The following is a 25,689-nucleotide window of genomic DNA, read 5'->3' on the forward strand; positions in this document are numbered from 1 at the left end:
TATTTTTATTGTAATCAAATTTCTTCTATTAAATATTAACTTTTACACATGTCAAAATCTGAGATTGATAACTTGACACATATCAAAATCTTGTTAATGACTAACTTTCAAAACTCAACTTTATATAATAAGATACAGTATCATATCTAAAAAAAGTGGAATGGTTTATACTTTATACGTATGTTGATGCTTAAAGTAAAACTTTAATTTATGACATTATTTGTTACAATTACTCATTCGGATGATACAGATAATGGAAGTTGGTTAGTAATTAAGTAACTGGAAAGTGAAGTGTGCAAGTCATAATTTGGTTTCACTCCTAACTTATACAGTTATACATCTCAAACTGAATCTCATTTGTACGTAATCGTAATCCTAAACTTATACATCCCAAAATAAATTTAATACTTTTAAAAGTTTAATACGTAATCGATATGAATTAATTAACTAGACAAACAGAAAATCTCTAATCTGTAAACAACAATTCTATTATAACAATAATAATCTCAGAAGTAGTAAGAGTGCTGTTCTACAACTTTAAATTGTAATTGAATTCATCATTTCTTGTCCGAATCAAAAGAAAATATGATAGATAGCGTCTCTTTTTATTTATTTAACAAATTGATGGGAATTGGAATAACTTAACGGCATATGGTTGAAATTTTTTAATATAGATGGGAATAGAAGCTGACAACACATCAACATTGGGAGGGACATATCAGGACATCAGGTAGTAGTAACCTGAAGTCGGAAGTCAAACATATGCAACACCACCTAACGCAACCCAATCCACTCTTTTCATAAAAGTCAGTGCTCTTTGTGACAACACTTGGCGACACTTTCAAGGGACTCCAATTTTTTACCTATTTTTATATAACAAAACTAAAACCAACTTTACAAGATTTGTTGTACTACCACCATCTCTTCTTATTCTTCTATTCTTCTCTTTTTTACATAAAATTAAAAAAAAAAATGCAGGGTTAGTGAGTTTTCAGACCAACAACCTTGTATGTATCTCCCGCTCTGTCTTTTAACTGCAAAACGCGTGTTCCTTTCATAGTATTTGCCATTTGGTTTTGTTTTTTAAGAAACTTTGAATCTGAATTACAAAATCTGTACTTCCATAATAAATATAGAAACCCTAATTTGTACTTCTTTGCAGTACACTTTCTCTCTCTCTCTCTCTCTCTCTCTCCCTTCATTTCTCTTCTATAAAAATTTCTCAATCCAACATCACTAATATGCGATCCTCTCTTCTTCTTCTTCTTCCTTCTTCTTCGATCTTGACTCTACGAATCATTCGATTCTCGACGAGATTCGCATATTTTCCACCAATCGCCGGATCAAAGCCTTGTTTCCTTGTAAAAGAAGTAACCAATAATCAGATTTAGGTTATTTTTTCAGATTCGTGTTAATTTCTTCAAATGGAGAACGAGAGGGTTGTTGAGAGAGAACAGAGTCAATTTGAAGAAGACGTATCGATAGATTCGAGAAAACCACCGCCATGGAGGAAACAGATCACGGTTCGATCCATCGTCGCGAGTTTGTTGATAGGGATTGTCTACAGCGTGATCTGTCTGAAGCTGAACCTAACGACAGGACTCGTCCCAAATCTCAACATCTCATCAGCTCTCTTGGCTTTTGTCTTTCTCAAATCCTGGACCAAAGTTCTCCAAAAAGCAGGAATCGTTACTACTCCATTCACACGTCAAGAGAACACTATTGCTCAGACTTGTGCCGTTGCATGTTACAGCATCTCTCTTGCAGGTATAAATTCACACACACAATAAGAGTCTGCACATATTGGAATAATGTGACGTAACTAAGTTTCCATATATCACATAGGTGGGTTTGCATCGTACCTGCTTGGTTTAAATAGACGAACGTATGAGCTTACGGGAGCAAATACAGAAGGAAACAATCCTCGTGGTATAAAAGAGCCTGGTGTTGGATGGATGACCTCATTCCTTTTTGTTACTAGCTTCATTGGACTTGTTGTATTAGTCCCTCTTCGTAAGGTAATGATTTTTAGAAAATTATGAAACAGAGTAAAATTTTGAATTCAGTGGTGTGATTACTGAGGATGAAATTGATGTGAATAACAGGTGATGATTATAGACTACAAGCTAACGTATCCGAGTGGAACAGCAACAGCTGTTCTTATTAATGGGTTTCATACTAACAAAGGAGACAAGACAGCCAAGTATGTTTGAATCTTGGTTTTTCTTTACTTGTTCATGGATTGGATTGGATATGTATATATTGATATCTTAGTCGTTTTTGATACAGGAAACAGATTCGTGGGTTTATCAATTCGTTTGGATTGAGTTTCTTTTGGGCATTCTTTGGATGGTTCTATTCAGGTGGTGACGGATGTGGATTCTCTCAGTTCCCTACATTTGGTTTACAAGCTTGGAAAAAATCGTGAGTTTCCTCTGTTTTTGTTATAACCTTTTCAAGCTTTAGTTTAAAACAAGTTTGATTGACGAGTGCTTTTATCTTTTTTGGGGGGATACAGATTCTTCTTTGACTTCAGTATGACGTATGTTGGAGCTGGGATGATTTGTTCACATTTGGTGAATCTATCGTTGCTCTTTGGAGCGATCCTTTCGTGGGGAATAATGTGGCCTCTCATAGCCCGGCTTAAAGGTGAATGGTTCCCTGCAACACTGCCAGAGAGTAGCATGAAGAGCTTAAATGGCTATAAGGTCTGATTTTGTCATACTAGTTTTATATACTTTGCGAGCTGTGGTAGCAAAAAGATGTGATAAGTTTTGTTTTTTTTGTTGTGTTGTTATTAGGTGTTTATATGCATTGCATTGATATTAGGAGATGGGCTTTATAACTTTCTCAAGATTCTTTTCTTCACTGGGAGAAGCTTTCACTCTAGACTCTCTAAAACCAACAGCGTCAACACATGTAAGTTTAACTGTGGAAAGATCCTACCTAACTCTGTTTTGTATTTGTTTCAATGTTAAAAGTATATATAACCAAGATTGATTGCAGTTGCAGCGGTAGAAGTTCCAGAAGATGGTACAAAAGAATCTGATAACCTGAAACGAGAGAATGAAGTATTCGTTCGAGAGAGTATCCCACTATGGATGGCTTGTGCTGGATACTTATTCTTCTCCATTGTCTCCATCATTGCCATCCCTCTGATGTTCCCTCAGTTGAAATGGTACTTCGTTCTCGTAGCTTACCTTCTTGCTCCGTCTCTCAGCTTCTGTAACGCATATGGTGCTGGCTTAACCGATATGAACATGGCTTACAACTACGGTAAAGCGGCACTCTTTGTGATGGCGGCATTAGCTGGAAAACACGACGGCGTGGTGGCTGGAATGGTTGCTTGTGGTCTCATCAAATCAATTGTTTCTGTCTCGGCTGACCTGATGCACGATTTCAAGACAGGACATCTAACGCAAACTTCGCCACGCTCGATGCTTGTTGCGCAAGCCATCGGGACAGCCATAGGTTGCGTGGTTGCGCCGCTTACCTTCTTTCTCTTCTACAAGGCCTTTGACGTTGGAAACCCGGACGGTGAGTACAAGGCTCCTTATGCTATCATATACAGAAACATGGCAATCCTCGGTGTTCAAGGTCTCTCGGCTCTCCCCGACCATTGCCTTGAGCTTTGCTACGGGTTCTTTGCATTTGCGGTTGTTGCCAACCTGGCAAGAGACTTCTTGCCAGAGAGGCCAGGGAAATGGATCCCACTCCCGATGGCAATGGCTGTACCGTTCCTGGTGGGCGGGTCGTTCGCAATCGATATGTGTATTGGGAGCTTAGTGGTATATGTTTGGAATAAGGTGAACCGTAAGAAGGCAGATGTGATGGTTCCGGCTGTTGCATCAGGTTTGATATGTGGTGATGGTCTCTGGATTCTGCCTTCTTCTTTGCTGGCTCTGGCTAAGGTTAAACCACCTATGTGTATGAACTTCACTGCAGCTCATTAAGGCATCTGAGATTTTTACAGACAAAAACCCGAACTCATTGCCGGAGAAATGTATTCTAGATATGGTTAGATTAGGAGTAGACAGTTAAAAGAGGAACTAAACCTCATATATAGATATGTCTTAATACAACAATATAATTAATAATTTTTGAATAAGAATGAACAGAATGAGAGAGTTGGTTTATTCTTTTACCGGCGGAAGATTCTCTTTCCCGGCACAAAAAAAATTGTTTCATATACAAAACTGAAAATGGAGTCAGAGAAACTCACTTCTGAAAGTTTCACAACACACCACACAAATCATGACTACATTGATTCTGGTCTTGATATGTTAAACATGGATTTAGATAGCTACATAGCGGTAAATCAAATCCCTGAGTCTATTCTTTTACGGCTTGCCATGAACAAGTATATCACAGTTGCGTCCCAAGCACCAGGGAGTGATAAGCCAGTACACAGGGTAAAGGATTATGGGATGGAGTGTTCAATCTTGGTATGGAGGGTAGCAATAAGGTCATGTGCATCGTCTAAGAGCTTCCACACGTCTAGTTTCCCTACCATATTGTGGCACTCCCGGAGAATCTCCTCCATGCTACTGTACTTTTCTATTATGAGTTTCCTCCTCTGCAGAACTGAAGCCGCTACTGCATATAGCAACAAATCGTCTGTAGGAGGGGCTCGATGCTTTATGCGACGACTCCAGGAAGATTTCCCCATGCCAGCTCTTATTGCAGCTTGGTCTGCCCAAATCACTTCCCAGAGATGCAGCGTTTGGTCCAGAGTCAGCTCCCTTCTAAACATCACAAGAACCATTCTGTAAACAAAGAAACAGTCTTCAGCCTTGACTTTCTCAAGATGCTTGTATAGCTGTGAGTCTTTGGATTTGATAATCTTTGAGACTATGTTGAGTTGCCTTGTGATCCCAACCTCATCAAGTCTGAAATTCTGACGAGCCTTCTTCATGAACCCAACGAAACACCAAAATGCTTCGTAGTCATCAGGTATGACAGAGAGTATAGGGGAAAGAAGGTCACTCATTCCTTGGCAATATCCAATTTCAGGGTCATATAAAGCATAGGCTTCAAGGACAGCAACAAGTCTTGCAGCGTGAAATATTTTTGAAGGTTCCAAATGATTGTAGTCCTTTAAAACAACTGCGTCAGCAGCTCGACGTGCCCTATTCTCTGATACCATAGCTTGGGATGAGGAATATGGAGTCCACTCTGTATCAGCACGAAGAGCGTCAAGACGAATAATACGCTGCCAAGTCACAAAATCCTCTTTGGTACGAGAAATGAATATGCTGGATGAAGAAGTATGATTTTCATCCTTCCCTTCAGAAGAGGGAACAAGCTGAATAGACTCATTCTCATCTGAAGAATCTGAGTCTGAGGACTCAGAATTCAGTTGTCTCGAGCCAGTGTAGTCTCTATCAAGCTTACATGAGACATCACTCATGTAACCATTATCTTCCGTATTGTCTTTGTCGCTAGAGAGAGACTTGTGGTCGCTGCAAGCATCATCATCAGAACATGAACTGTCAGAGTCTTGCGCCAGTGACCAACAACTATCACGCCCGTCTTGAGTAGTTTTCTTGATCTTGTTTAACTTAAAAGTCCCACTGTTTTGTCTTTGAAGCCTTTTGCACTGTCTGCGTAGTCTCTCATATACTTTTCTGCAATTGTAGTAAGGTTAAGCAAAATCAAGTCAAAAATTAACAAAAGATATGAAAAGATCTTCCAACGATGAGTCATCTGTTTCTCACCTTCTCCAAGTTCTTGTAGCACCTCTCTCTTCTTCGGAACTATTCAAATCACACCTGTTTTGTAGAGAAGAAAATAAACAATGGTGAGGGATGTGAAGCAAGAGAAAAATGGTTCTGTGAGTATATATATAAGTGTGTCGTCGTGACATAAGTGATGATGCTTTCTTAACAAATCAGTCAAAATGTGCAATATTTGCCACCCAAATTTCACGTTATAACCAGACAATGAGACAATGTCCTTTGATTTCAACACATCACAAGCAACACAAGTAGAGTATAAACAAATAAACTACCACAAGTGCGACAACTAATAGAGTTTGAATATATATATACTTACACTCCAAGAAGGAACGGCCACACTTCCGACCGAATGCTAGGATCAATGCCCTACAAGAAGATATAAGAAAATGAATAACTCCAAAAACATTTGTAAATCACTGAAAAACTTCACTATACTGACAAAGCTTTGACTCACTCTACTCCGGACTTTCTTCAACAGATCTACTCCCCCATTCCGAAGTCTACCCTCAGGGGTGAAAAGTTTTTTCCACCGGCGAAGTGTGAGAGGTTTCTTTCGTTTTCTTCGAGACCAGGGCGATTTGAGTCGGTGCCTGAAAACAGAAAATGAAATAGTTTCAGAAAAATGCCTGCTTGTTCTGATACAATATAAACCATGGAACATAAATAAAGACATGTTGATATATAGAACAACACTACACTTTCAAAAGCTCACAAACATAGATAAGGAGCAAGATAGTGTTGAGATCCTATATGTGGAAAATAACTGAATGGGTTCATTAGGACAAAAGTAAAAAAAAACAAATCCAACCATTGATCCTGTAATAAAGACAACAACACTTAGAAGCAATGTACTAAATTCTAGATAAGATTCTTTTCTCTATCAACAAGCAATCAAAAATATCATCTAAACCACTGCGAAAGAACTAACAAAAATCTCAGCATTCAAAGAAACACATTCCCAATCAAATCAAACTCAGAATGATAGATATATATATATATATATATAGAGAGAGAGAGAGAGATGAAAAGGAGACTCACGGATCAGAAGAAGAAGAAGAAGAAGAAGAACAAGAAGCAGGAGAAGAAGAAGAAGTAACAAGGACGAAAGCAGAACGCAAATGAGTCCACGGAGAAGACGGGGAAGAAGGAATAGGAAACGAAGACTTCGTTTGAATTCTTCTAAGTGCTTTCATCGAACCCAGACTCCTCTCTCTCTCTCTCTCTATCTTCCTCTTCCTCAATTCAAGGGTTCAAAGATCAGAAAATGCCCCGTACGAATCAGCAACAGATTTGATCCCAAAACTCCGGCGAAAACCATACGACCTCCTCCTCCTCCTTGTCAGCCGCGTCGTTGAAGAAGAAGAACTAGCTTCCGCCTCCTTCTCTGTATAAAGTTTGGATTTTTATTTTCTTTTGCGCTCTCTCTCTCTCTCTCTCTCTCTAGAATCTGAAAGAGAGGGGGGAAGTCAAAATGGGGGGAGTAAAGAGAAGGTCATATACTCTCAATCAATGTTGGAAGCCTTAAAGCCTATTCCTTTGGCTTTTTTATATACAAAGTTCGTTACCACCACCACCACCACTACGTAGAGGGAGTGAAATGCTCAATTTTTATTACACATTTAGTCCTTTTTCTTTATTTATTTCTTTCCTCTTTAATTATATTCACAGTCACAGTAATAAATGTATCTAAAGATGATTTGGTTTTAGTAATTATATAGTCCAACTAAATTAAATTTCTTAGTAAATATGTCAACCTATACCCATATATGTTTCCAACTATAAGTCCTTTTCAGTCAACAATCAAAAATCTCATATGAATCACATACCTTTTATATTCCCTACATTAAGAATAGATGAACCAGAATCTCATCTCTTTTAATGCCCAACGTGTTTTCTAGTTTCTGTAAATTAATATTAATACATGCTTCAATTTAGGAAATAAATATCTTACTCACTCACCACAAGGTCCACAATTACTATCTTGTTTTAAGTTAACACACTCATATCTCGGGCTGCACTATACCAAAATGACTCAACGGTCTCAAAACAACCATTGGATAGAGAATGTTGGTTCTGATATATTTTGATTTGATTCATTATTTCACAATGTCAAAAGTACACTTTTATTACAACAATCTCTTCCCAGATAGAGAGAGTCCGCGAGTTAAACCACTCGACCTAACAATCCAAAAAACCAAACTGGAGGAGTAGTCACATTGGTAAGTGAAATGAAATGGAAAACATTACGACTTAGAGCTTGGAAGATGCTGGTTTATCAAGAAACCAAACCAGCTCCTCTTCAGCAGAGACAGAACCCGCAGGTGGGACAGTCCCAGTCTTTTTCAGAGCTGCCTGCACGGCTTCAGCTTTGCCAGAACCGCAAACGACTAGAGCTACATGTGCAGAGGAGTTGATCACGGGGAATGTGAAGGTGATTCTTTCAGACGGAGGTTTTGGAGAATCGGTGATTGAAACTACCCATTTCTTGTTCTCGTTGCAGAGACCATGTCCAGGGAATAAGGATGCTACGTGGCCATCAGGTCCCATACCGAGAAGCATGAGATCAAATTCGGGGAAGCCGGTTGTTTCAGATACGCGGAGGATATTAGTCTTCACCAAATGTTTGAGACAGGTCTCGTAATCATCCGCTGCAGCCTCGGCGGATAGTGATTCGTTGATTGCATATACGTTTCCAGCTGGAATTGGAACCTGAAGAGCTCTTATCATCAGTTCGTTGAAAAAGTTACTATAATCATATATGTTTCAGTCATTTAAAACGTTTGAATCAAGAGTTATGTGATTCAACGTGCACTCTATACACACTGAGTCTCAACAACCACTACAACAATTCTATAGAAAAAAGAAATGAAGATAACTATGCGAGTTACAAGGATGTATCGAGAAACCTTTAATGAACATGTGAGACCAACAATGAAGGGGACAGAGAAAGTTCAAATACCTTGGATAGAAAACCATCATAAGCTAGCTTGTAGTTGCTGTCGTCGTGATCCTTTGGCACAACCCTCTCGTCAACCCAGAAGAAATGCCACCTCGCCCAATCGATCGAATCAGCATAAGGAGATTCAACTAATTTCCTGGAAAGTTTGAGCAAAGCATTTTCATTAGATAAAACAAAACACTATCAAGAAAGTAAGTCAAAGATATGAAAAGCTATGTTCTTGATCAACCATGAATTGAATAGAACCATAACTCAATAGAAAACTAAGAGAATCACAAATTGCAAAACAAACCAAGAACAGTCATACATCATCTTCAACACCAATAATGAATGAATGATGATAAACACCAATACTCAAACGATACAAATAAAACATTAGGTTCATTAATCGAACATTCATAGTAGTATCCATGAGACTGAGATCAAACAAAACCTAGTTACTTGGAATCCCATTCACAAGCCCCATTCAAATTCAAAATTTGCAGATGTTTAAACCCTAAAAATTAAAGACTTTACAACACCCTAAATCCCAAATCAAATCTTCACAAGCCAAAAAAATTATCATGGTTTTCAAATCGAAAGAAAGATAAAGAACACACACCTGAGCGATTTGATGAGAGAGCCACCAGAGACAACGACAGTGAAAGCGCCTCTCTCTTTACAAAACTTATCGGAGAGATCAGCTGTGAATTTTGCCAAATCAACCGCCAAATTCTCCTCGAGATCATAAATCTCAACTCTTTTCTTCTCCTCCGCCGTCGTCGTAGCCATGCTTCTCACCTCCAGTACCTTTCTCCGAGTATGAGATAATTTCCGGCTAGTAGATCCAGTTCCGATCGATGAAACAGAGTACGATTCGAAACGAGACGCGGTAGAAGAAGAAAAAGGAGAGCAAGTGAGATGATACTTGGGGAGAGAATAATTAGAACGGAGGTTGGTGGGCGATGAGAATAGAATCGAGCGAAGGGAACAACAAGACGAAGTAGCCATCGTAAACAAATAAAAAAGGTCTCGACTTTGTAGTGAAAGTGTGCAACTTTGACTTCGTGGAGTTAGTAGTACAAGTGGATTAAAGAGCCTTCTCCGTCCGACCAAACAAGTGCCAAACAGAGATTATGCTAAAGGACCACGACACGACCACCGTTTCGCTTCAGATGAATCTTGTTGCATATGGGCCAAGGCCCGTTAATTGTAATTAGGTTCAAAATTGTTTTCATGAACCTGAAGCATCGCGTTGACATTTTAAATGATTTGTGTAAAAGTTACAAATCCTATGTTATTCAATTATGGATTTTAAAAAGTCTCATGAAATCCACTATTATTGAACTGATGATTTAAAAATCTACTTTAAAATCCACTGTTATTCAAAACAGTTTGTGGATTTGGATTTTAATAAGTTTTAGGGATTCTGGAGGATTAGAGAGGATTTGTTTAGTTAAAAATATAGAAATCTAAATCTCATGGTTTTAGGTGGGATTTGAAAGAATTTTCATATAATTCATATCAACTTCCCTAAAATCTACAAAAATTCCAAATTTCCTAAATCCCATCAAATCCTCCAAAATCATTGTTTCAATACACCCCCTAAGTTTACAAGTTTCAATGTACTAGGTTCAATGTAGTAACATAATTTTTTAATAACTAATTTTGAGATATTTAGGCTATGAATGGGCAATAAGTTTTTCATTGGTTTTTAGTTTTTAGATTTTGGTTTTCACATTTTTGGTTTTTGGTTTTTGCTGTATATTTAAAAATTAATAAATCAAAAAATCAAAAATAAAAACTTACGCTGAAAAAAGGTTTTCCACAAAATCTCAAAATTATGGTTTTTTAGTTTCTCTTTGAAATTTGGAAAAACCACTTAGAAACTAGTTTCCCTAATCTTTAGAGAATCCAATTTTAAAAAATCTTGAATGGTAAAATAATAGATTTTTTAAAAATCAAAAACCAAAATCCAGTTAAAAACTAGTTACCATTCAAGGCCTTAGATTTCATGGAAATATAAGATAAGCATATGGGTGACTTATATAATTGATTTAGATTTAATGGAAAGTTATTCATTTAAGAAATAAATAGATTTTGTAACTGAAAGAACTTGAAATGAGTTATAAAAAAAAACTGAAAGAACTTTTTTTTTGTCAACAACTTTAATTGATTGACTCAAATTAACCAATTTTGAGGAACATTGTTATTAAAAGAAAATTATTTACACAATGAACTTTATTGGCCATAACAATATTAGGTAAAATTTTATGTACATGATTTACTTATTAAAGGGCAGATAATTAATTTCCTCATCATGTTCAACTTTTAATTATTATTTTTATCTAATAGAGTCTCTATATATATAGATTAACTAGTTACCCCAAGAACATACAATTCTCATAGAAAGAAAAGTTTAGAAGAAAACTAGAAAAGGTGAAAGTATGGAGAGAACAACCTCACTTGTATTTCTTGTTAGCTTACTTATCATATTTGCCTCAGGTATTATATATCTTCCAGAGTTTTTTTTTTCAAAATTTTCCGAATTTTAAATTTCATTTAATGAAATGCGTATTTTTTTCTTTATGTAACAAGCTATTTTGTTATGTGTACAACTAGTTTATCAAAATGGATGCTCTATATGTCAAAACAAAAATTTCAAATCCTAAAATGTAATCTAAATTTAATAAATTAGATGTCCAAATAAAAATAACATAGTTACGAAAACAATCACATATTTCTTCACAATTTAAATATATATATTTTCATTGTTAATTTCTTAGTTTACTTGTTCTTTCTATATGGTACAAATACATTTTTTTTTTATTATGTTAAGTTTACTAAAACAATAATGTTTCAGTTCTGAATCAAGCTCATACATGCGTGGACAACAGCCTTGGCCCTTGTAAAAATTGCGACGAAAGATGCAAGGCCAAACACGGGCCACTGAGCGTAAGCAAATGTAACGGTGGGGATGGGATGTGCATGTGCACCTACGAATGTGTGCCACTTTTACCAGCCAAAGTGTGCCTCGGCGCGATTGATATGTGCACTGACAAGTGTCCTCTGACTTGCTGTGATAGACTATGCGCAATAAAGTACAAAAATGGACGTGGGGGTTGTGTCGACTATCTTGGTTATAGGATGTGCACATGCGAGTACTCCTGCTAAAACATATTGACATAATTATGTAAAACAAATAATATGGTGATAAAATTATTGATATTACTACTCTTCGTTTGGGTAATACATTATGAAATGTCATCATACATCACATATAATTTATCATTATCAAGAGACTAAGTTATGTTCCTAATAATCAAATGAAAATTAAGATAACTAAAACAAATGCACTTGAAGATCTAACCAAACCACAACAGAAGCCCTTGGGTGTTTTCTATATCTCTACTCAATCTAAGGCCTGAGAAAGATGAATTAAATACAAACTAGAGTGTCTTACAAAAGATATCTCTGGTCTTTCATTCATCTGTAGAAGAATGTGTTTGGTTGGGCAAAGCTACTGAACAAATGCAGAGCTCGAGAGGGCTGCGCATAAGGCACCATATGAGCCGCTCCTCTCACTGTTGCAAAAGTCAGTAGCTTTCCATACTCGATGGCCCAGCCTCCAACCTAGTTACATTGAAAAGGTTTGCAATCCGTTTGAGAAATTTTTGCAGGGAGCAAACTTGGCTTTTACTAACTTTAACATTGTTTCACCGTCTCAGAACCTACTTGTCTTTTGTGAAACCAGGCTCCATATGGAACTGTGGTCTCGAAGTTGAGATCTTGAGCAAGTTCTCTTACGAGAGTTCTAGAACCCAGGAATGGAACTACGGAATCTTGATCTCCACTGCAATTTCGACAAGCTGGGTGTTAAGCTAAAAAAGACAGGAGAAGAAGGAGATAAAAAGAGATTTTCAATAGAATTATTACCTAAAGATCCAAACAGGAATTTTGTTCTGTAGAATTCTCTTCAGAACCGGAAGCATGTCAATGTTCCCATCTATGCCAGAGTAGTTTAACACGCTGTGACAGGCAAAGTAAAAAGCCAATAGCAATACGTATAGAGATATATCAACTTTACTTATAAACAGCTTTTTTAATTTTGTGATCAATGAAACTGAGAGAGAGAGAGAGGGTAAGCTAATTTACCTGCTGCACATTGACCATTCATAAGGCAGGTGAGTGCGGTTCGCATGAAGCGCTATCTGTACCTCTGGAAGGTTAAAATAGAAGCGTCTTTCGTATGTCATACAAACATCCACTCCCAAGCTCATCTTAGTTGCCTGAAACCATTTAAAAAAAAAATTGACAGACAATTCCAACAATTAAAAGGTTTTTTTTTGTTGGTAGGACCAAAAGGTGAAAAAGGGCTGACAATTTTCTTGAGCCTCAGCTCTTGCTGAACGATAGATGGATAGCATACGTCAAGGAGAACATCATAGTTGTTGACGTACTCAGTGATGATGCTTTCGGTTTCACCGATAGCCTCATTGCAGGCCGTGCTTACGTTATGGGGGCTGGCAAATGTGTAATCTTCAAAGTCACATTGGCTCGTGATTGTGAGTTTGAGTTCATCAGAGATCATCCCATGAGACCAGAAGAACTCGTACATAGCTGGACTGTCCCTCTCAAGCTTCAGAAGTGGATTGCCAATCTGATCAAAAAAAAAAAAAAAACAGAAAGGATTCAGAAGAGAACCAAAAGAGCTCATGAAACGTCAAGAAGGGTTCTTTTGCTTACTGCAATGCCTTTGATGTTGAACTTGAAACCACTTGACCGTGAATTGTAGCTGAGAATCGCATCAGCCAGTTGAGGTATGTAATGTCCTGCAAAAAATATGAGAATATTGATGTTTTTTAAGGTCAACATTCAGTTTCCGTCATCGATATCGAAGACACACCTGCATAGCTTTCGCCAGTGAGAAAGAGGTCGCGAGACTTCAAATTTGGGAACTTGTCCAACCATCTCAACAAGAAGACGAGCATATCGCTAGCTGTTCCAACAACATAACACATTTTAAAGAAACAACAATCTATCTACTAATCTAGTTTAAAGAGTGGAATTTAGATTGTACCAGTAGATCTGTCTCCAGCGTTGTAATCAGAGGTTCGGTTGGAGTAAGACCATCCTACTCCAGCCGGTGACTCCACAAATAGCAAGTTCGAGGCTACACATATATATTACAACACATCAAATGTAGAATCAGAGAGAGCTCATGCATAAAATTGTCAAGAACAAACAAACCTTTGTTCCAAGACATGGAGTTAACACGGAGGCCACGGCCATCGCCTGTGGGGTAAAATGGACCTAACTCAGTGAAAGCTCCTCCACCAATCGAAGAACAACCTGGACCTGCACTACAAACGCTCAAACATGAAATTTAATTCACACATTCTTTAAAACATATGAACTACTGTATGTAGAAAAAAGCTGAGCGGACCTCCATTGAGCCAAAGGGTTAATGGTTTTGTATCTGGTTGTTTGACAGCCTCCACGTAGTAATAGAAGAGACTCCGACCAGCTTTCACGTCGACATCGACATAACCTGCGTATTGTTTGAACCCAACTGTTGGTTGACCTGGTAGCCTCACCACCAAATCTTCTTCCGGGTACCCTTGCACTGACAGCAGCAACAGCACTATTGCCACAGCCATGGCCTGCCACGACACACTGGCCATCTTCTATGCCTTTTCGAATTATCTGCCCATTGATATGTCAAATGAATCCACCACATTAATAAACCCAGTTCAAACAAACAAGAAAGATATACACTATGAAAGATGAAAGGCCAAAGAAAAGAATAATCAAATCAAGAGAAATCTACATAACACCCATACCAAAAAAAAAAAAAAAACATATCATTCAACTGAAACTATAAAATTAGGAACTAAAAGACTAAAAGATGTTGTTAAAGTTTCGGAATCTCGAATCAAAATTTTGATTTGGCAACTAAAAAGACTATACATTGTTCGAATCAGTGGGACAAGAGGAAAACATATGTGATCTATACCAAAAAGTAGAGATTCTTGATGTGTGTAGCAGTAAGATCTAAGTTACTAAAACACTTCAAAATCAGCTAATTGGGGTACAAGAACACAAGCCCAGTAGAGATACAAACAGTGAAATGAATCTGGAAAGAAAAAGCATGATACTTTGAGATACCCATTAAACAAAATCCACTTTCGTATACGTTACAAACAACAACAACAACGAGCAAAATTTACTCTGTTTGCTAGAATTATGACAATGAAAAAAGAGAAAAAGAAAAAAATATATACCGAAAACAGCAGACTACAACGAACGAAAATTAAGGTGACGAATCTGGTCTTATCTTCTTCAATTTGGACAACATTGGGAGTGACAACAAACTGAAAGATGTTTGAAAAGTTTTGACGAGTAAATTTTATCAAAAACCCAAAAAATCGAAATTTTCTTCTTGATTAACTCCGGTTCGGTTCACTTGTCTACTTTTTCTTACCATTTCTTTTTTTCTTTTGTGGTAACACGCTATGAAAGTCACTGCCTTGAGGCTAGAGCTCCCATTGAGAAAGCTGGTGGTGAATGCTTAACCTTTGACCAGTTCGCTCTCAGAGCTCCAACGGGCCAGAACACTGTAATTCTCTTAACCTCCTATCTGTACTTGTGCATTTTCAACTTGATAATTAAAACTGATGGTTGGGTGTTTCTTGTGTCTAGATACTTCTTTGAGGACCTAATAACTCACATGAAGCAGTCAAGCATTTCGTTCCTGCTCCTGGTGTGCCACACATTCACTCCAAGCGATACGTTCGTGCTAAGGGAAGGAAGTTCGAAAAGGCCTCCTATTCTACAGTTGCTTCTTCATCTCTTTAATTTGTTATTGGATTTTGTTAGAGAATTCTGCTTTTTCGACATGCTTCTAAGCTTGTTTCTCTACTGGTTTTATTGAGTGCTTATTACGCATTGAGCTGTACTATGTTAAACTTAATTTATGATCTTTTGACTAAAGTCTCAACATCACTAGAAGTCTAGAACCAAATTAATTGCTACCTCACTGAGAGTGTACGTACGTTCTTGCTGTTTAGGACTCTTTCCTTTATATATTAATTGTTTCACTTCGTTATTGTTGACGTGTGTGTGTTGATGTGTGCCCTAATCTCCTATTTTGTAGCCACCCTATATAAGCTCTGTAATAGTCATATTGTATCCCTTTAAGCAGAAATATTGAATAAAGATTTCTCTTCACTATTTGTTCTTTGTTCCTACTTTCATGGTATCAGAGTTCAGTCGCCAATGGCTGATAATTCTGATTCTTCCGCTTTATGTTTTTCTCATTGTGTTACTTTAAAACTCTCCTCAAACTATCTTTTATAGAAAATCCAGCTCGAAATTGGCTTAACAATCAGAGGTTGTTGGGTCATGTCCCTGGCAGTTCTCCGTGTCCCCCTGCAACCAGAACAGTCAAAAATGGAGATGCGCAGACTGAAGCTCCAAATCCGGATTTCCTCACTTGGATACACAATGACCAGAAGATTATGGGATGGCTGATTGGTTCTCTCTCGGAAGAAGCTCTCAGATCTGTGTATGGTCTTCAAACTTCTGGAGAGGTATGGTTCTCTCTAGCCAAGAAATACAACTACATCTCGGCCTCTAGGAAAAGTGACCTTCAGCGTCGTCTTTACTCTATTGAGAAGGCTGAAAAACATTTAGCTGAGTATCTCGACTCTATTAAGAAGATATGTGTTCAACTACATTCTATTGGCTACTTTGTTCTTGAAAATAAATTTTTTTGGAGTTCTTCATGGGTTAGGTCAGGAATATGAGTCTATAGCTACTGTTATTGAAAGTCAAATGGATACCTTTCCATTTACGTACGATGATGTTGTGATAAAACTGACTAACTTTGATGATAAGATTCAACGCTATGCTGGTTCATCAGTATCTCCTCATCTGGCTTTCACTACTGATAGGGGATACTCAACTCGTGGTCGTGGTCAGTCTCATGGTCGGTCTGGTGGATATCGAGGTCATGGAAGTTATTCAACCCGAGGAAGAGGTTTCCATCAACAGATTTCTCACGGCTCTTCCTCTAACTCTGACACACGTCCTACTTGTCAGATCTGCAACAAATATGGTCACTCTGCTGCTAAGTGTTACAAACGTTTTGATCACTCCTATCAGGCTGAAGACTTGACACAAGCACTCACTGCAATGCACGTTTCTGGTCCTAACACTCAAACTGGAACTGAGTGGTATCCTGACTCTTCAGCTACAGCTCATATCACCAAATCCACTACTCAGCTGCAGACAGCTCAACCATACAGTGGTGAGGACTCTGTCATTGTTGGTAACAGTGATTTTTTGCCTATTACTCACATCGGTTCATCTGTGTTGCCAAGTCGTCAAGGTAACTTGCCCTTACGAGATGTCTTAGTTTGTCCTGGTATCACAAAATCACTATTGTTTGTTTCAAAACTCACTTGTGATTATCCTTGTGCAATTGAGTTTGATTCTGATGCTGTGATTATTAAGGACAAACAGACAAGGTAGCTCCTCACCAGCGGTCCCAGACGTAAGGATCTGTATCTGTTGAAGAATCTTCGGTTCATGGCGTGTTACTCTGTGAGACAACAGGCTACAAGTGATGAGGTGTGGCACCTGAGGCTAGGTCATCCTCATCAAGATGTTCTTCAACAACTTTCACGAAATAAGGCCATAGTTATTAATAATATGAGTCATCGGTTATGTGATGCTTGTCAGATTGGAAACTCCCTTTTACTTCCTTTTACTTCCTCTGCTTTTGTTTCTAGTAGACCTTTAGAGCGTTTCCACTGTGACTTATGGGGACCTTCTCCAGTGGTTTTGACTCAGGGTTTTCGTTACTATGTAATCTTCATTGACAACTATTCAAGGTTTACATGGTTCTATCCTCTGCGTCTTAAATCTGATTGCTTTCCTGTGTTTTTACAATTTCAAAAGATGGTCGAAAATCAGTTTCAGCAGAAAATTGTTACGTTTCAGTGTGATGGAGGGTGTGAATTTATGAATAATCAGTTCATTGCACACTTAAGTAATTGTGGCATTCAACAACTAGTTTCGTGTCCTTACACTCCGCAGCAAAACGGTCTTGCAGAGAGGAAGCATCGCCATATTACCGAACTCGGTCTATCCATGTTGTTTCAAGGAAAACTTCCACATCATTTATGGGTCGAAGCTTTCTTTACCTCGACGTTTCTTGGAAATCTTCTTCCATCTTCGGTTTTGCCTGATAAGAAGAGTCCTTATGAGATGCTTACGGGAAAACCACCAATTTATACATCGCTTCGGGTCTTTGGTTGTGCATGCTACCCATATCTTCTTCCCTACTCTCGCAATAAGTTTGATCCTAAATCGCTTCTGTGTGTTTTCATTGGTTATAATGAAAAGTACAAAGGTTATCGCTGCTATCATCCACCATCAGGAAAAGTTTTTATCAACAGACATGTACTGTTTGATGAGTCTAAATTCCCTTTTGTCGATGTCTTGAGCAGGAAATTATCTCCACATGATACTCCTTTGCTTTCAGCCTGGCAGGGAAGCTTCACTTCACAAGACTCTACAGTTCAAAACTCTATTGCAGCCCCAATAACAGCTTCAGTTCCACAAAGGTCTACTGTCTGTCCAGAGAATCATGAGTCTTGTAATGTTAGTGGGGAGAGTGTTTTGGAGTCTACTGAGGAGCTTGACATACCTCCTACAGTAAACAACTCCTCTTCACCATTACAAACAACCGCTACAGATATCTCCTCAAATTCTTCGTCTCACGACTCTGACAATGATGATGATGACTGCGATATTGAAGTCCCTGTGGTTACAGAAGCTGTACTTGCTGAGCCTATGGTTACATCTACAGTCCCTGTGCCAACCACTGATTATGTTCATCCTATGGTTACAAGAGCTAAGTCTGGTGTTGTCAAGTTGAATCCCAGATATGCTCTGTTCACAGTTAAAAGCAGCTATCCAGAGCCAAAAACTATGAAAACCGCTCTCAAGGATGAAGGTTGGACTAATGCCATGGGGGAGGAAGTCGAATCTTTTCATGAGACTGGTACATTTGATTTAGTTCCTCCTGAAGTCTGTCCAAATCCTCTTGGTTGCAAATGGGTTTTTAAAACAAAACTAAAGGCAGATGGATCTCTTGATAGATTAAAAACGAGATTAGTGGCTAAAGGTTATGAACAAGAGGAATGTGTTGATTATATGGAAACTTATAGTCCAGTGATAAGAACTGCTATGGTGCGTTCAATCTTGCATACAACAACTGCTCACAAATGGACCATCAAACAACTTGATGTTAAGAATGCCTTCTTACATGGAGACTTAAAGGAAACAGTTTATATGCACCAACCCCCTGGTTTTGAGGACAAAGACAAGCCATACTACATTTGTAAGCTCAACAAGGCAATCTACGGCCTAAAACAAGCTCCTCGAGCTTGGTTTGATAAGTTCAGCACTTTCCTTCTTGATTTTGGGTTTACATGCACCTAAGCTGATGCTTCCTTGTTCACCTATCTCAAAGGAAATGACATGATGTTCCTTCTTCTTTATGTTGATGATATGCTTCTGACTGGTAACAATCTTATACTCGTCAGTACTCTGCTTGCTCATCTCAACAAGGAATTCAGAATGAAAGATTTGAGAGGCCTGCAATATTTTTTGGGCATACAAGCTCATTATCACTCTGAAGGACTCTTTCTTCATCAGGAAAAGTATGCTATGGATTTGTTGGTCGCTGCAGGCATGGCTGATTGCACTCCAATGCCTACTCCTTTACCTCTGCAACTTGACAAAGTGCGTGGAAAGGAAGTCCCTTTCACTGATCCGACTTATTTTCGAAGCCTAGCTGGCAAGCTTCAGTATCTCACCTTAACAAGACCCGATATGCAATTTGCTGTGAATCTTGTATGCCAGAAAATGCACTCGCCTTCAATGGCTGATATTTATCTCCTTAAGAGGGTCATGCGATATCTCAAAGGCACAGTCAGTATGGGACTCAACATTTACTCTGACACTGATTCCACACTTCGAGTGTATAGTGACAGTGACTGGGCTAATTGTAAAGAAACAAGACGGTCTGTCGGTGGTTTCTGCACCTTCCTTGGCTCAAACATCATTAGTTGGTCTGCCAAGCGCTACCCCACTGTATCTAGATCCTCGACTGAAGCTGAATACAAGACTCTCTCTATCGCTGCATCTGAACTAAAGTGGATATCTCTGCTTCTTCGAGAAACTGGTGTCTCTCAACCAATCACACCAGAACTATATTGTGATAATTTATCTGCTGTTTACTTGACTACAAATCCTGCAATGCACAATTGCTCCAAGTCTTTTGATGTTGACTTTCACTTTGTTAGAGAACGAGTGGCCTTGGGAGCTTTGGTGGTCAAGCATGTTCCTGCTGAATATCAACTTGCTGACATCTTCAAGAAATCTCTTCCTCAGCAGCCATACTTTGATCTGCGATACAAACTTGGCGTTGTCTTACCTCCTACTCCAAGTTTGAGGGGGTGTATTAACCAAGACCCTACAGTTCAAACAGAAGGTATCTCCTCTTCTGCTTTTGAATCTCTTAAGGCCTCAACTGAGATGGGCATCAAACACATTACCGAGCCCATTACCAAGTCCACCTCTATATCTTGCAACGGTAACAAGGCGCTAACAATTTATCTGTTGTTTACTTGACTACAAATCCTGCAATGCACAATTGCTCCAAGTCTTTTGATGTCGACTTTCACTTTGTTAGAGAACGAGTGGCCTTGGGAGCTTTGGTGGTCAATCATGTTCCTGCTGAATATCAACTTGCTGACATCTTCAAGAAATCTCTTCCTCAGCAGCCATACTTTGATCTGTGATACAAACTTGACGTTGTCTTACCTCCCACTCTAAGTTTGAGGGGGTGTATTAACCAAGACCCTACAGTTCAAACAGAAGGTATCTCCTCTTCTGCTTTTGAATCTCTTAAGGCCTCAACTGAGATGGGCATCAAACACATTACCGAGCCCATTACCAAGTCCACCTCTATATCTTGCAACGGTAACAAGGCGCTAACAATTTATCTGTTGTTTACTTGACTACAAATCCTGCAATGCACAATTGCTCCAAGTCTTTTGATGTCGACTTTCACTTTGTTAGAGAACGAGTGGCCTTGGGAGCTTTGGTGGTCAATCATGTTCCTGCTGAATATCAACTTGCTGACATCTTCAAGAAATCTCTTCCTCAGCAGCCATACTTTGATCTGTGATACAAACTTGACGTTGTCTTACCTCCCACTCTAAGTTTGAGGGGGTGTATTAACCAAGACCCTACAGTTCAAACAGAAGGTATCTCCTCTTCTGCTTTTGAATCTCTTAAGGCCTCAACTGAGATGGGCATCAAACACATTACCGAGCCCATTACCAAGTCCACCTCTATATCTTGCAACGGTAACAAGGCGCTGACACAGTCAAACCGTATGACACCTACTCTTAAACGCACAGCGTGCACAGCTGAACATGTCGCTCTCCATAACAGATTTGATGCCCTTGGTTCTCCGATGTTGACGTGTGTGTGTTGATGTGTGCCCTAATCTCCTACTTTGTAGCCACCCTATATAAGCTCTGTAATAGTCATTGTATCCTTTTAATTAGAAATATTAAATAAAGATTTCTCTTCACTATTTGTTCTTTGTTCCTACTTTCAGTTATTTCTGTTTCATTGGTTTGCTTGCGAGTCACTGTCACATTTACAATTATCTATGTCCTTACTAAATTCGTCAGACTTGAGATCAAAAATTGGTTCTCTATCTGTCGCGCGCTACAAGATTTTCAGTGTGTACAATTTTTCATTGAGCTTCGTAATGTTCAAATTCATTATTTTTGAAACAAACACATGCAAAAAGAAAAAAAAAAGAAACAAACACATGCAAGAACCAAATTGTTGACAACTTTTATTAGACATAAGATACAAATGAAATGTACAGTAACACACAGCTTCCTTCAATGTCATTTAGGGATCTTAGAGGCAGCGGCTTGGTCGAGAAACCATATGGCTTCTACGTCAGCTGTGAGCCAAGCTGAAGGCAAGTCAAAGTCATCTTCGAAAACCTTAGCGACCGCATCGGCCTGAGCCTCATCACAAACAGCCATGAGGTTGTAGGAAGCGCAGTTAATGACAGGTAAAGTAAAGGTGATTCTCTTCGGTGGCGGTTTTGGGGAATCGGTGATGTAAGTTACCAAGTTTGCCTTCTCTTTGATCAGATAGTGCCCCGGGAACAAAGACGCCATGTGACCGTCTGGACCCATTCCTAAGAGCTGGAGGTCGAACTGTGGGAAGCCAGAGGATTTGTATGTCCGGATGATGTTTCGGTTCACTAGTCTTTTGATGCATTCCTCGTAGAGTAATGCTGCGCCTTTGGCATCACCGAGGGCTGCACAGTCTTGGTCAATTGCATATATGTTCGCAATTGGAATCGATACCTATACGTAGAGTTGAATTTGAGAGGAGTACACAAGAATAAATGACACAATCATTTTAGTTAATGACAACTGTTTTTTTTTTTTTTTGAACTCATTAACTTTACCATCATATATGTATATTTGTTTGATATAAACAAGATTTGTCTCAAGGCATCAATAAAAACTTGTTCTTGATGAGGTGTGACAAGAAAAAATAAGGACCTTGGAGAGAAAACCATCAAAGGCGAGTTTGTAGTTGCTGTCCTTATGGTCCAATGGAACAACTCTCTCGTCCACCCAAAAAATGTGCCACTTTGACCATTCGATGCTTTCTTGGTACACTGGTTTCAACAATTCACTGCAAAAAGTTAACTAATTAACATTGGATTTTAAATCTTTTTTACAATATCAGAATATAAATTAGGTGCATAAGATTCAACGATTAATTGGTGATAGAAAAAAAAAGATTTAAAGATTTTATTATAGATATATACACCTGAGCCAAGAGATGAGGTCACCACCGGAAAGAACAAGGGTGAAATAGCCTCTCTCCTTGCAGAACTTAGCCGAGAGATTGGCCGTGTACTTGGCCATAGCCTCTGATAATTCATTCTTTGAGGGAAACACAATCTTCTTCCTCTCCTGTTTCCCCAAAACAGATGCCATTATGGTTCTCTGTAAAGAGAGTCTGATCAAATTAGATGAGATGTGATATTTAAAGAAGAAAAAACAAGTGGTGAGTTGACCAAAGAAAAAGAAAGAAGGAACAAGTGGTGTTGACTCTTGACGATGTGGTGATGAACGTGTACAATTTGGAAATACATGTATTAATTTTTAGTTTAATTTACTTACGTAAGTAACGTATATTATTAATGCATGTTTTCTGCTATTAGTAAACGAGCTTGAAAGGAGTATTTTCTATTACCTTGTTTTACTTGTTTTTTGTTAGTTTTGTCAAAAACTTTACGAGCTTTAAAAAGGCTTTGATTTATTCGAAGATTCTCATATTAAACACACATAAAGTTTTAAGAGTTGTGAATTTACTTTTATGAGGGGTATTCAATTAAGGAATTTTAAAGAACTCAATGCAGAAAAAATAGTATATATTAAAGTATTTTTAAAGAATTGAATTAATTCTAGCCAGATCATTGCATAAACCCTAAGAATTGTTTCTAACATTTTTGAGTGAAATTTTTATTAAATTTCTTTAAAATAACATTACCATTATCTCCTATATAATAAAACGGAAATACACAAACTTTTTTCGTAAACTATATAATTTTATAAGTTGGTTACAAAATAGGTTATAAATTAAATATATGTTAGTTACAAAAAAAGTTATAGATTAATTGGTCAATCCGTGGGCTATATGAATACACTTAAGAATATTCTAAAAAATCTTCTTAAAGAGAATATTCAAATGATTTATACAATTTTCAAAATAAAATCTTTAGTATACCATGTATTGTTACAAAATATATACTGTTAGGCATAAAAATATACTGTTAAGCGTAAAAATGAATAAAATCATGGTAAATTTATCACATTTAATCGTGATTTCTGAGATTTTATTGTGCAATTGAAAATAAAATCTTACCTAAACACGGATCATACTAAAAAAATTTTACCAAACATGTTCAAAATTAAAATAAAAACAAACAAACAAAACTATTTCTCATACATAAAATTACAAAATTAACCATATAAACTTACAAAATATGTATTTTTTCAAGCCATCATATTTAGCATATGATTTTATTGCATAATGTTTTATCTAAAAAAACTTTAAAAAACAATCATATAAATTATATATTATACTAAATTATAATATAAATAAAAAGAATTTCAACTCGTGTTCTACCACGGATCCTAATCTAGTAGCAATCTTAATATTGTATAACACTGTAGTATTTAATAGAATCTATAAAATATAGAATTGGACGCTATAATTATATGGAAACTTTAATTCATTCAAATTAGTTTAATTCCTTAATTACCATCAAAGCAATCCTTAGTTTTCCAAAATTTTCAGAATCAACCGTATTTTACTATGATCCCTAATAATATCTTTAGAAGCTTCAAGATTCCGCTCTGCATGTCACGAGGCAATGGTAAACGTAATTAATTGCTTATAGAGGCAACGCAAGTTAAGTCTTCTATATGTAAACGATTTTTACAAGCTCTAAAATCGCCATCAAGAGTATTTTCAAACCAAACCAAACCAAATATTCTGCAAGAGTAATTCAAACAAAAACCTAACTACCAAATTACATAATATGTAAGCTAGCGCTGTCCAGAATCGTCGTTGGAACGTTCGTCTTTCTTTAATTACTTTTGAGAAAATATATAATCATTATTATCTAGTACACACTTAGATAAATTATTTAGTATCTCCAGGAGGTAAATCAGATGAATACACTAAATAAAGTTTACAAGTATAATATTATTTTGTCTCCATTCCACGCATGCATAGCTTGCTTTCACATGGTTCGACACTGGACAAAAACGAGATCATATATATATTCTCTTAGGCAAGAAAATTAGGAGTACACTTATTTTGATATTTATTTTGTTTCTTTGAAAATTAGCTCAATGGACAAAAATTTATCTCCAACACGCAAGAACATGACTACAAGTCTACAGTGAACAACTCCTAGTCTAAAATTAAACTATTGACTACGACAGAAGATATTGAGCAGAAACTACCAGTCTCTTGAAGAATGGGCTCTCTTTTCTTAATTGTTCAACAACCATATTTAGAATCTCAATCTACTTTTTCTCTCTTTTGGTTCATAGTTGAAAAGCATTGAGCAAATCCATCTCACCTGAAAACAGAAAACAAAGCCCTCTAAGATAATAAATTTACCTGTTTTCTCTTTTGTTATATTAATTATTTTCTATTATAAGTTAGAGTTTTAGTTTAAAATGTAGTTTTTATTTAAGGTTAGTTTGGGATTCTTTCTAACGTTTATAATATTTGTTTCGATTACTCCTATTACAAGGAGTTTGGTTATGGTTTTTCTAGCTCTTACGGAAAAGTTTGAACACTTGTTATGTCATTGTTAGTTCGCCATGAAACTATTTAAAACAAAAATGATTGTTCATTTGTTTGTAGATGATCTTCGGGATTATTATGCATCCACATAATTTTTTTTTTTTTTTTACCAACACCAGAAATGAGCTAAAGTTCCATCCCTTAATTAAATTAAGAAGTTTCAAGATTTTTTTATTATTATTTATTATTTTTTTTTTTTGGGACCAAAGAAGTTTCAAGACTTAAAATCTACATGCATGGAGTTGTTGAAGAATGATAGTAATTGGTCCAGGTCAAAAGTATTTGTTTGGTTATCACCTACTCACATTTGGAAGAGTATATTTGTTTTGTTCGTTTGTCCTCGGCATAACATAAGCAATTATTGTTATTATTATAATCCATAGTCATAGCTAGTGACTCGCACACAAAACTACAAGAAACACATCTGGTACGGAGTCTGCATTAGCCGGTTATTTTACAATACGCAACTTAGAGATTTAAAAAAAAAAAAAAAAAAAAAAA

General features: G+C 37.3%; 7 protein-coding genes across 11 annotated transcripts; 3 read left to right on the forward strand and 4 right to left on the reverse strand.

Moving 5' to 3' along the window:
* Positions 973 to 4,136, forward strand: LOC104770834 (metal-nicotianamine transporter YSL2). Of its 2 annotated transcripts, none has more exons than XM_010495291.2 (7): positions 973 to 1,767; positions 1,846 to 2,018; positions 2,106 to 2,203; positions 2,290 to 2,424; positions 2,519 to 2,708; positions 2,802 to 2,919; positions 3,013 to 4,136. In XM_010495291.2, the coding sequence occupies exons 1-7, from the start codon at positions 1,425 to 1,427 to the stop codon at positions 3,951 to 3,953; spliced, it is 1,998 nt and encodes a 665-aa protein (XP_010493593.1). In that variant the 5' UTR covers positions 973 to 1,424; the 3' UTR covers positions 3,954 to 4,136. The 2 variants fall into 2 exon arrangements, with proteins under 2 accessions (XP_010493593.1, XP_010493592.1); XM_010495290.2 differs by having other exon boundaries at positions 976 to 1,767; positions 3,007 to 4,136.
* On the reverse strand, positions 4,112 to 7,242 carry LOC104770835 (GTPase-activating protein gyp7). Its single transcript, XM_010495292.2, has 5 exons — positions 6,777 to 7,242; positions 6,193 to 6,328; positions 6,055 to 6,104; positions 5,718 to 5,771; positions 4,112 to 5,627 (listed from the first exon to the last, which is right to left on the reverse strand). The coding sequence occupies exons 1-5, from the start codon at positions 6,929 to 6,931 to the stop codon at positions 4,421 to 4,423; spliced, it is 1,602 nt and encodes a 533-aa protein (XP_010493594.1). The 5' UTR covers positions 6,932 to 7,242; the 3' UTR covers positions 4,112 to 4,420.
* Positions 7,806 to 9,774, reverse strand: LOC104770836 (probable 6-phosphogluconolactonase 5, chloroplastic). Its single transcript, XM_010495294.2, has 3 exons — positions 9,299 to 9,774; positions 8,698 to 8,833; positions 7,806 to 8,447 (listed from the first exon to the last, which is right to left on the reverse strand). The coding sequence occupies exons 1-3, from the start codon at positions 9,685 to 9,687 to the stop codon at positions 7,989 to 7,991; spliced, it is 984 nt and encodes a 327-aa protein (XP_010493596.1). The 5' UTR covers positions 9,688 to 9,774; the 3' UTR covers positions 7,806 to 7,988.
* On the forward strand, positions 11,061 to 11,850 carry LOC104770838 (putative defensin-like protein 179). Its single transcript, XM_010495298.2, has 2 exons — positions 11,061 to 11,181; positions 11,540 to 11,850. Exons 1-2 carry the CDS (start codon positions 11,124 to 11,126, stop codon positions 11,848 to 11,850), a joined length of 369 nt encoding a protein of 122 aa, XP_010493600.1. The 5' UTR covers positions 11,061 to 11,123.
* On the reverse strand, positions 11,754 to 15,075 carry LOC104770837 (serine carboxypeptidase-like 42). 4 transcript variants are annotated; one of them, XM_010495296.2, is made up of 12 exons: positions 14,961 to 15,075; positions 14,123 to 14,382; positions 13,927 to 14,034; positions 13,757 to 13,849; positions 13,583 to 13,675; positions 13,423 to 13,508; positions 13,058 to 13,336; positions 12,832 to 12,965; positions 12,613 to 12,705; positions 12,412 to 12,529; positions 12,140 to 12,309; positions 11,754 to 11,843 (listed from the first exon to the last, which is right to left on the reverse strand). In XM_010495296.2, exons 2-11 carry the CDS (start codon positions 14,358 to 14,360, stop codon positions 12,163 to 12,165), a joined length of 1,389 nt encoding a protein of 462 aa, XP_010493598.1. In that variant the 5' UTR covers positions 14,361 to 14,382; positions 14,961 to 15,075; the 3' UTR covers positions 11,754 to 11,843; positions 12,140 to 12,162. The 4 variants fall into 4 exon arrangements, with proteins under 4 accessions (XP_010493598.1, XP_010493597.1, XP_019097198.1 ...); XM_010495295.2 differs by lacking the exon at positions 11,754 to 11,843 and having other exon boundaries at positions 11,885 to 12,309; positions 14,961 to 15,074; XM_019241653.1 differs by lacking the exons at positions 11,754 to 11,843; positions 14,961 to 15,075 and adding an exon at positions 14,835 to 14,926 and having other exon boundaries at positions 11,885 to 12,309.
* LOC109131191 (uncharacterized mitochondrial protein AtMg00810-like) lies at positions 19,228 to 20,382 on the forward strand. Its single transcript, XM_019241875.1, has one exon. The coding sequence runs from the start codon at positions 19,228 to 19,230 to the stop codon at positions 20,380 to 20,382; it is 1,155 nt and encodes a 384-aa protein (XP_019097420.1).
* LOC104770839 (probable 6-phosphogluconolactonase 4) lies at positions 21,600 to 22,837 on the reverse strand. Its single transcript, XM_010495299.2, has 3 exons — positions 22,630 to 22,837; positions 22,356 to 22,491; positions 21,600 to 22,154 (listed from the first exon to the last, which is right to left on the reverse strand). The coding sequence occupies exons 1-3, from the start codon at positions 22,797 to 22,799 to the stop codon at positions 21,681 to 21,683; spliced, it is 780 nt and encodes a 259-aa protein (XP_010493601.1). The 5' UTR covers positions 22,800 to 22,837; the 3' UTR covers positions 21,600 to 21,680.

This window comes from Camelina sativa, chromosome 20 (genome assembly GCF_000633955.1).
Source record: "Camelina sativa cultivar DH55 chromosome 20, Cs, whole genome shotgun sequence".
Taxonomy (NCBI): domain Eukaryota; kingdom Viridiplantae; phylum Streptophyta; class Magnoliopsida; order Brassicales; family Brassicaceae; genus Camelina; species Camelina sativa.

Coding starts and splice junctions, on each gene's coding strand:
- LOC104770834 (XM_010495290.2), top strand. CDS start 1,425: ATGGAGAACGAGAGGGTTGTTGAGAGAGAACAGAGTCAATTTGAAGAA. Junction 2,204..2,289: donor AAAGGAGACAAGACAGCCAA/GTATGTTTGAAT, acceptor TTTTTGATACAG/GAAACAGATTCGTGGGTTTA. Junction 2,920..3,006: donor AACCAACAGCGTCAACACAT/GTAAGTTTAACT, acceptor GATTGATTGCAG/TTGCAGCGGTAGAAGTTCCA.
- LOC104770838 (XM_010495298.2), top strand. CDS start 11,124: ATGGAGAGAACAACCTCACTTGTATTTCTTGTTAGCTTACTTATCATA. Junction 11,182..11,539: donor ACTTATCATATTTGCCTCAG/GTATTATATATC, acceptor ATAATGTTTCAG/TTCTGAATCAAGCTCATACA.
- LOC104770835 (XM_010495292.2), bottom strand. CDS start 6,931: ATGAAAGCACTTAGAAGAATTCAAACGAAGTCTTCGTTTCCTATTCCT. Junction 6,329..6,776: donor TCTTCTTCTTCTTCTGATCC/GTGAGTCTCCTT, acceptor TTCTGTTTTCAG/GCACCGACTCAAATCGCCCT. Junction 5,628..5,717: donor GCTACAAGAACTTGGAGAAG/GTGAGAAACAGA, acceptor CTACAATTGCAG/AAAAGTATATGAGAGACTAC.
- LOC109131191 (XM_019241875.1), top strand. CDS start 19,228: ATGATGTTCCTTCTTCTTTATGTTGATGATATGCTTCTGACTGGTAAC.
- LOC104770836 (XM_010495294.2), bottom strand. CDS start 9,687: ATGGCTACTTCGTCTTGTTGTTCCCTTCGCTCGATTCTATTCTCATCG. Junction 8,834..9,298: donor TCTCTCATCAAATCGCTCAG/GTGTGTGTTCTT, acceptor CAAACTTTCCAG/GAAATTAGTTGAATCTCCTT. Junction 8,448..8,697: donor ATGATGGTTTTCTATCCAAG/GTATTTGAACTT, acceptor AGAGCTCTTCAG/GTTCCAATTCCAGCTGGAAA.
- LOC104770837 (XM_010495296.2), bottom strand. CDS start 14,360: ATGGCCAGTGTGTCGTGGCAGGCCATGGCTGTGGCAATAGTGCTGTTG. Junction 13,850..13,926: donor CTCCATGTCTTGGAACAAAG/GTTTGTTTGTTC, acceptor ATATATGTGTAG/CCTCGAACTTGCTATTTGTG. Junction 12,310..12,411: donor CCTGGTTTCACAAAAGACAA/GTAGGTTCTGAG, acceptor CAATGTAACTAG/GTTGGAGGCTGGGCCATCGA.
- LOC104770839 (XM_010495299.2), bottom strand. CDS start 22,799: ATGGCATCTGTTTTGGGGAAACAGGAGAGGAAGAAGATTGTGTTTCCC. Junction 22,492..22,629: donor GACCTCATCTCTTGGCTCAG/GTGTATATATCT, acceptor AACTTTTTGCAG/TGAATTGTTGAAACCAGTGT. Junction 22,155..22,355: donor TTGATGGTTTTCTCTCCAAG/GTCCTTATTTTT, acceptor CTCTACGTATAG/GTATCGATTCCAATTGCGAA.